This window comes from Carcharodon carcharias, chromosome 2 (assembly GCF_017639515.1).
Source record: "Carcharodon carcharias isolate sCarCar2 chromosome 2, sCarCar2.pri, whole genome shotgun sequence".
Taxonomy (NCBI): Eukaryota; Metazoa; Chordata; class Chondrichthyes; order Lamniformes; family Lamnidae; genus Carcharodon; species Carcharodon carcharias.
The window spans coordinates 66921085-66930632 of NC_054468.1; the positions used below are offsets into that span (position 1 = coordinate 66921085).

The 9548-nt window shown below is 37.8% G+C and overlaps 1 protein-coding gene across 4 annotated transcripts in view; it reads left to right on the plus strand.

The window, feature by feature from the left end:
• The window catches only part of LOC121286914 (protein FAM124B), a 50781-nt gene extending 43951 nt beyond the window's left edge, over positions 1-6830 (plus strand). For all 4 annotated transcript variants that reach the window (XM_041204205.1, XM_041204185.1, XM_041204213.1 and 1 more), the window contains 2 exons: positions 685-1427; positions 2519-6830. In XM_041204205.1, the coding sequence (XP_041060139.1) occupies positions 723-1427; positions 2519-3244 (1431 nt within the window). In that variant the 5' untranslated portion in view covers positions 685-722 and the 3' untranslated portion in view covers positions 3245-6830. The remainder of the gene's footprint in view (positions 1-684; positions 1428-2518) is intronic.
• Positions 6831-9548: the final 2718 nt, after the last annotated feature.

Here is a 9548-nt window from a genome sequence, read left to right on the forward strand (position 1 = left end):
TGTTCCATCATGGTGAACCATTGAAACTTTCAGCCTGTAGCTGCTCCCTCTTGCTCCCTCTCTTTCCTGGACCCTGGCAGACTTTCCATTATTTTACACTCTATTTAAAGACACAGACATGGACATGAAACATCATAATCTTATAAAGCTCATGTATAAATTACTTGTTACAATATCAAAAAGTCAGTGCCCCTAGCACTGACTCTTGAGAAACTCCAATGTCTACTATCCTCTAGTCTGAAAAACAACTATTTACCACAACTCTGTTTTTCTGTCCTTAAGTCAATTTTTTATTATCCGAGCTGATACTGACCTACCTATTCCTTGGGCCTCAAACTTGTTAACCAGCCTTTTATATGATACTTCGTCAAAGGCTTTCTTAAAATCCATATCGACAACATCCATTGTTTTCCCTTTATCAACCTTCTCTATTAAATCATCAAAAATTCAGTTAGATTGTCAAGTACAATCTGCCTTTTACAAATCCATTCTGGCCCTCCTTAACTCAATGAATGTGAGTTATTGAAATACTGACATCTGTAGATAATCCTCTGTATGGGATGTTATCTTAGAGGGTGTGGCATTTTAAATATTTGACATCCTTAACAACTGGAATTACCAAATGCTTGTGGCATTAACTATTTGTTTTATTCTGGTATTAACATCATTTGCTCTATTTTAAAGGTGAATTTCTGCTGGATGAGGGTCAAGACCCTTTCCAGATGACTCTGCATCTGCTTGCAAACCCTGGTGAATCTCGAGGATTACAGAAAACCTTAGACTGCCTATTGCATTGGCTAAGCCCAGATATCCAGTTGTTCTATGTTTCTGAGCGGGCAACACCAATCAAACGCTGTGAGACACAGCACAGAAAAGACTCTGGCTATCCATCTCTCTCTGTTATTCTGTTCCTGCATGAAGACTTTGGTGAAGAAAGAATTTTACAAGTTCATGACTTTTTCCAGGGCCCACCATGGCATTATCATCATAGTGAAAGTGTAGGTGGAAAAATCATTCCTTATATGATATGTTGTCAGGACTTCTATTCTTTGGATGCCAACATGCCTGTATGGGCTGTAAGACAAGTGCATTATGGGAATGAGATCTTGCGAGTTACTGTGTGCTGCAGCAATGAAAACTTTGAAGATGCTGTTAAACTTTATGAGTTAATCTTGCAGAAGAAAGCTGCTGTGCAGAAAGCTGACTTCTGCTGTTTCACCATGTTCTCGAACCAGAGCTTCTGTATCCAGCTTTCTTTAAAACAGTTGCCACTTGGAGTTCCTGTTGATCTGAAAGAATCAGCTGTGCTTCAGTTCAGAGTGCATGCAATTGGAGAGCTGGTGCCACTTCTTCCAAATCCATGCATCCCCATCAGCAATACAAGATGGCAAACCGAAGACTATGATAGAAACAAGATCCTTTTCCAAGTAGGTAATTCACATTGACTGCCAGAAACTCTCAGGCAATTTATTTGAATAAGTGCTTTGATTGCATCCCCTTATATGTATCTATGCCATTTGCCTTAACTAATTGTTGTGGTAGTGCATTCTGCATTCCTACTATTTGGGTAAAGGAATTTCTCCTGAATTCCTTATTGGATTTATTAGTGATAACCTTATATTTATGACCTCCAGTTTGGATTCCCCACAGGTGAAATATTTTCTCCATGTCTCCAAACCCTTTCATTATCATAAAGACCTCTATCAGACCACCCCGAGCCCCTTTTTTCTAGAGAAAAGAACCCCAGCCTGTTCAGCTAGTTCCGGTAACGGTATCATCTTTGTAAATCTCTTTTTCTTCTTTACCAAGGCCTCTATATTCTTTTAATAATATAGAGACCAGAACAGTGCACAATACTTCCCAATGTGGCCTAAACAAGATTAACAAGTTAACAATTTACCTTTACATGAGCTTCTTGTAGGTTCTGTCCATTAGCTTCATCAATGTCAGCACTCTACAATTGATTTCCTGTTAGCCCGCTACAGTTGCTTCACTGATGCCCTGAAATTACCCTGGTAATATCTGTTTATCAATCTGTGATGTTAATTTAAATATGCATTTAGTACTTTGGTACTGATCATGTGTGTTCACAATGCCCAGCATAAACTGCAACTGAGAGAATATTGCTGTTACACTCAATGAACTATAAGCATAATGTCAGCTTGTTGCTTGAACTTTTCATTACAAAGTAAACTCCTTTCATCAGATATTTGGTTAAACACAAGCCAGAGTGGTTTGATTCATGCCTTTTTTTAGAATAACATTTTCTTTTAATACTCTGTACCTTCAAGCTTAGCACCCACTCAGATAATTTCCCTTACGGTAATTCAAATATATTTAAAGTTAGTATTTAAGGTTTTTAAGAAGTGTTTTTATTATGTAATTGCATCTTGCATTAAACTGAGGCACATTGAAAATGAAATGAGCTTATTTTGTTTGGAGTACTTGCTGCTATCTAATGTCATTGTGTTCTTTAAAGATCTTCATACTGATCTACTGATTTTAAACCTCTCAACAGGTCAGAGGGAGCATTCAGTACTTGGACAGAAGTTGCTCTGCGTCTCAAGTGCATGGTAGGAGTGGTTTGAACAATTACTCATGTAGTTCACTGCCACGCAATCAAAATTCATTTTCAGATAAGTGGCTTTACAACCAAATGCCTCAGGACAAGATCAAAATGATCTCCACTTTGACAGAAGATGAACAAGAGAAGAGGTGTGTGAAAGGAAAACCAAAGCACAGTTTGCATGGAATGCTGGACAGAATTGAAATTAGCACCTCGGAGAGCCTGTGCAGTACATCCAAAAGCAGCTCCTGTTATTCATCACAGCGCAGCAGTCCGGCAACATTATCACGTTGTGATATTGCATACTATTACAACAATGCATCTACAAAGCTCCGACATCTTGAACATGAAACTGACACTGGACTGCAAAATGCAGAAACTGACGTTGACACCGGATTCATAGTTGCAAAATCATACTTATCCTCTGACGATAGCCTCTGTTCGTTAGACACATTTTCAATAGGCTTAAAGAGCAGTCTTCCTAATTTAAGTTCAGCAAGCCTTGCATTAAAACCAACAGTAAGTACTGGACTGAAAGGTGTAAATTCTTCTGAGAATACCAGTATTTTGAGCAGAAAATGGCAGACCTCCAATGCTGAGGAGAAGCATGCACATTGTTGCCAACACTCCCCACAGTTATATGAAAGTGGTGTGGAGGAAGAAGAATTTTTCATCTAGACTGACATATGACAACTAGTTGTGAAATGTTGTTTTCGTCTACAAACCAATATTGCTAAGTACACTTACTTGCTGGAGGCAACATTATGGAATGACAAAATATAAGCGTTTTGTCATTTTTCTGGAAAAAAAGTCTGTGACTCTCATGTTTTATTAATTATGTTAACATTTTACTTGCACTGATTGTAACATTGTCCTGTAGAAAAAGAAGCTAGATTCCACCTGAGCTGTGAATGTGCAGAATTCCTCAAATTATTGTCTTTAAATTGTAAATCATTCTTACTTAATGAATAATTTAAATATGATAATCTAGAATTGCAGAAACTGCACAATTATTTTCTTGTAGCTCTAATCTGCTAAAATAACAAAATTCATCTTCTGGCCAGCTTGAGTAATCTCCATGATGACATAGTCATCATGACATAGTCATTACATCCTTCAGGGTTTAAAGAGACAATCTACATGAGGACATTTTTTTTAATGAACTGTTTCAACAACGATCAACTTGCAATCTTGTTTAGAATTTTTTCTTTGTATTTGTCAAATCTGTATTGTTTGACGGTGGAAGATTGGATTGCTTGGGGGATTCACTGATGTTGACCATTGCATGAATATCAGTTGGCCCATCTAGTTGAGGTGCCTTCAATTAGTTAATTCAGTTCACACTCTATAGTTGGACTCTCTAACTTGTACAAGTCATTATCTGGATTATGTCAGCAGCAATCACTGCTTTAACAAAAAAAAGTGGATAGGATGTTAGAAAGTCTGTTTTAATTATTTTGAACAGCTTGATTTTTTTTTTAAGGGGATCCTTGTGGTGAGATCCTATTTAAATTTTCTAATCATATAATAATTTCACAATAAGTTGAAAAACAGATTCGTTTAGAAAAAATGTATGATCACTATTATAGCTCTTGAATTATACACTGTTCCATTTTGTATGACTGCTAGCCCAGAACTGCAAGTGATGTGCTATTAATGTATCATGTATTTACAACTTATTCTATGAATGTAGATAACAATCCAGTCAGACCTACTTTCTTGTATGCTTTTAAAATAATGGGTGGAATTTTATCTGTGATGCACCATTCTCAACAACGGAACAGGAAGTGGACACCACTTCTGTCCTCTTGCATTTTGCTGGTTCCCATGTGATTACAATTAAAATTTAAAGTGCTGGCAGCATGTACGAGAAACACATGCGATCACGCAGCGGGGAAATCTTTTCAATGGTGAAACCCGCCATCAGCTGACAATACTGCAGGTATGGGTAGGCTATGAAAGAGCCCATCATGGCCACAACTTTCCTGCCCAGCTCCATTGTCATTAACATAAGACTTATTGAGAGCACAAAGATGTCTCTTTCAGATTTAAATTTCATTTGCGAATATCTCACATTGTATCATTTTATTCGCTTGTGCATCATTGTTATTTGTTGAGACTAGCTTAGTCAGAGAGCTAAATGCACTGTCACAACTCATGGTTGGCAGGCATTGATAGTTACAGGGGAGTTAGGGACATTTCTTTATTGTGGAAGAAATGATAATCTGTCTTTGTGTTCACTCTATTGAACGTTCATTTTAGCATGTAGTGTTGTGCTCGGCACTCTGTGGGACATGGCTGAATATGTAGACTCAGCTGGCCCTCCCTTTTATGCCTTGTAAAGAAGATTGTCCAAGATTGATCTCAGCGGGAACAATTGAAATGTTGTAAGTGAACTCCAAGCTCTGTAAGGACTCTGCCAGCCAATATCTTGAAATGGATCCACATGCGGACAGTATTGACAACACCCTTCAGGCCCCTTATTTTCTTATTTCAACTGATTTGTTCCCGCCACCCTCATGACATCCAGGATGTCAGGCCTTTCCATGTTCCTGACCCCACCATCTGTCCTCCCCTTGGATCCCCCTTTCACCCGTCCATGCCTGCGACCCCAATCCACACCCCCACAACCCCCTAACCACTTACTAGTCCTGAGCCTCCATGTAAGCTACAATCGTCCTGCTTGCTTCCCTTGTGCCACAGAGTTCAACAAGAAAAACCAGTGACCTCAGACACAACTGCACAAAGCCTACTGTTGCATGTTACCTTTAAACAAACGTGAACCAGGTGCCACAAGAGTCTTGGTATGCCGCTGAGTTTACCTTGAAGGTAGGATGTAATTAAAATAATTTTATGCTAATAAGTATTCATGACATGCAAATGTATTACAAGGGAGGACCCACCACAGACCAGCGTGAGGCCCAATGTGCTGCTGACTTAATCTTTGCACCTTAATCTACTGTCGGGAAATTGAAATTTTGGCTTCCGCCTAATTCAGTGACCTCATATGCCACATATCCCATTTTTGCAGGCTTTATAGAATTTCTCCCAATGTTATTTATTAATACTCCTATTAGGGAACAGAAGCTGCAACAATAGCAATTCTCCTTATTAACTGCTTCAAAGCATTCTGGGAAGTTAGTGACAAAACAAATTCACTAATGCTAAGTAACTGACTTACAAAAACAATTATATAGCTACCACCTAAAGTAACCCACCAAAGATGCTCTAATTACTGGCATTCAAATAAACTCCATAACTGGATTCCTTTCAACTCAGTGGCACGTGATAACATTACAAATACCATAACAACCACTATTTAATTATGGAATAAATCCGTATGCTCCTGTGCACAACACGGTAAAATACAATGCTAAGGACCAAGTTTCTACTAAACAGATAAATTCATTTTTCATTGACTTTGCCACAGAAGTGCAGATACAGTTTTTGTAAAACATCACACATGAAGTTTTTGAATAATATTCCAAATGCAAAAAAGAGAGATTTGGGTATTTCAGAAGTCTTGATTTTGTTGCACTCAATTTTTTTTTTCCTTATATTCAACACCTTCATATCTGATGTCTTTTATGTGCATCTATTTACACGATTGCAAGTTTGGAATGAATGCCATTTAATTGTAATAAGCAAAGTTTTCAAAATGGAATATCCAAGGACTACGTGACCATAGCAAGCTGAAAGTTTAAGTAATAGCAAGTGTTGTATGGAGTCATCTTGTCATGTTCATTACCTGTGGTCTTCAATTAATCCAAACACATGCAAGACATTACCTAAAGATTACATTCTACTAGGAATTCCAAAAATAAAAGTAGAATTAAACTTTGTGATAGTGTACATTGAAGATTGTAGTTGGTTAAATTAGTCACCCTTTGTCTCTCCTGGATTTCTGTTTTTGGAAATGGGTGACATGGGAAGTAAATATAGCCTTGCCTATGTTTATTTGAACTGAGAAGATTGTGATGGGGCTTTACTTTGAACAACAGTGGTCTTTGCTGCAATGATACTTACAAGGTGGTTAGGAAGGGAATACCAGGATGTTGATGATGACTGAATTAAAATACAATTATTTCTTACTGGGGTAATTTTATTGCCCAAAGAATTGCACAACAGGATGACATCATTCTCACATTGTAATTGAATTCAATTTTGTTAATATTATGTTGGAATGCCAATTTATTTGAATATGATATTGTGCTTTAAAATCTGAGTGTTTAACTTTTTCTCAAAACTTTGATATCTGAAATATAGCATTACAACTGAAGAAATAATGGATGTTTGAGTCATTTTAAATGGAAAAAGTTGTAAATTCAGAAAAGAAAACGCGTTTTTGAGATTTCATTTAACCTCCTTCACTTTTCACCATTTATACACTACCTCTCATGGACAGTTTCCAGATTGTGCTGATGTATCAATTAACTTCACAACCAGCTATATGTTGTCAGGTTGTCAATTTGAGCAGACAACAGCTAAGCTAGAACGTTTTCTGCTTGAACATCAGGACAACCAAAGCCCAATTACTCTGCTCTTCCATAAATTCTATACCCTCACCTCTTACCTTATCCTCCCATAAAGACTATCCACTCAGCCGAATGAGACAATGCAGTACCTTGGTCTTAATTACAAACCCCGTTAATAATTCATCATGATAACAGTACTTCTACCTTTGCCACATTGTCTGTTTTTGCATGTGCCCCTATGTCATTATCTTCCTTCTTCATTTCTCCAGTGTCGTCCTCCATTTTTGAAGACCACATTACATAATTGAAATGCACCCGTAAGTTAGGAGTTGCTCATTCAACCCCTGAGTCTGCTCTGCCTTTCAATGATCTGTATCGTGAGCGATACCCAGAAGTATCAACCGCTTTTTGTGAGGGAAAGGTCCACAATCCTTCCACCCTTTTGTATGATGTTTCCCAACTTCTCCCTTGAATGGCCTGGCTCTGATTTTAATGTTATATCTCCTTATCCTAGACTCCCCAACCAGCAGAAAATATTTCCATCTGCCTTATCAATTCCTTTAAAAATAATTAAAACCTCAGTCAAATCATCCCAACCCTACTATATTCTAGGGAATACAAGCCTAGTTTATGTAATCTTGCCTCATAATCTAATCCTTGGAGCCAAAGTAACATTTTGGTAAATCAGCATTGTTTTTAATCCAAAGCCAATATATACTTTGAGGTGCAGTACCCAGAGCTGGGCATGGTACTACAGATCTGGTCTAACCATAGCTTTGTATACCTGTAGCAACACTTACTCCTGATTATATTCTAGCCCAGAAGTTATAAAGGCTAATGTTCAATTAACATTTTTGATTATTTTTGAACTTGTCTACTATATCTGAATGGTCCCTAAATCACTCTGGGCCACTACTGTTCCTGGCTCTTTTACTGACCTTGACCTGCTTACCTATTATATCTTCCCTCACTGACCACCACTAATTGCCTGCATCCCAGTGTGCAGTAAATTGGGAATCTAATTTCACAAAGTCTTCCATGGAATTGCCCCACACAATCTCTAACTTCCCCCATAGTCGGTGCTGAGTAAGCTAACCCCAGAGACAATCGAGAGTTCAGTAGACCTCACTATACCAATGGCAAGGAGGGAAAGGAAAGTTCTCTAGGTTCTCTTGATCACTATCCAGTGCTACCTCCTCAGAAGTGCATATATCTGTTAATTATGTGGCTTATGTTGTCCTATATAGTTGAACATCGCTTACTTCTAGAGATTACACATGAATGTCCTACCCATGAACAAAAACTAATTGATATTCTACAATCTATACTATACCTTATAATTAACTGTTTATATATAAATTTGTCTTACCAATTACATGTTGTTCTGATAGGGCAGCTGGTATTTGCCAGGCTGACCAAATCCACAAGGGAAACTTGGCCAATCTATCACAACACTTTTGCAATTTGTATTTATTATGAGAAGATTTGCGTACTTGATTCAGAAGTGATGAGTCCACTAACACTTTGAGATTTTAAGCATTAAATGAAAACATTAACAAAAGAAAAGGATAAAACATGTACACAAAATTACAATTGCACGGTTACTTAATATAACAATTCCCAAAATTCCTAGTTAACCAGGCTCCCAACTACACACCCTCTTTAAGGCAGCAATCTAGCAAGGTTACCACAAGCACCCACTCAGCAGTGGAATTCCAAGGGCTTTTAACACAACTTTGGTTACTGAAACTGCACACTTCTGCAAAGTAGCTAGAGGCTTTTCCCCAAGTCTGTTTCATCCAGTGTCCTTTCAGATATTACACAGCCACACCCCACATGGCCTTCCATCCTCCTTTAAATATATTTCTTCCTCTTTAATTTGTAACTCCCATTGTTCCCACGTATATTTGGAATTTACTTTCCCCATAATATAAAAATCTTTTTATGTTGTCATTATGGCCAGCACTTTTGGGAAAAATCAACATAATAACCTGCCTTGTTTACCTTGTTAGTTGTAAACATCCTACCATGTCTCTTTGAAAACCAAACACCTTTCCACTTATTTGCACCCTATCTGCTGAGACTTTACCCTACCTAGTTCACTCATTGGCATTTCACATGCCATTTTACACCTAACTCTTTTGACAATTTCAACCTTGCAGTTTATCCGTCTCTAACTAAGTCAGCCACACAGACAGAACCATCCACACACACGTACAAATATAAGCCTACTTTACACTATCCCCCAATAATATTATGAAAAATATGATAGTTTTGTGAAAATGTGCTAAATAACCTAATCTAACTTCTTTGAAAGCCACAACCCAATTCAAATTTGAACAATATAAACTAATAAATCTCTGCAAAAAGAGTTGCCAGACTTTGTGGATTTGAATACCCCTGACAGCTATAAAGAAACTGTGGGCCAGTTAGGTAACTGGTTACAATGTGTGGCTTGCCTCCCCAACACACCAGAGGCAATCAAACAGTAGTCCTCTCAACATTTG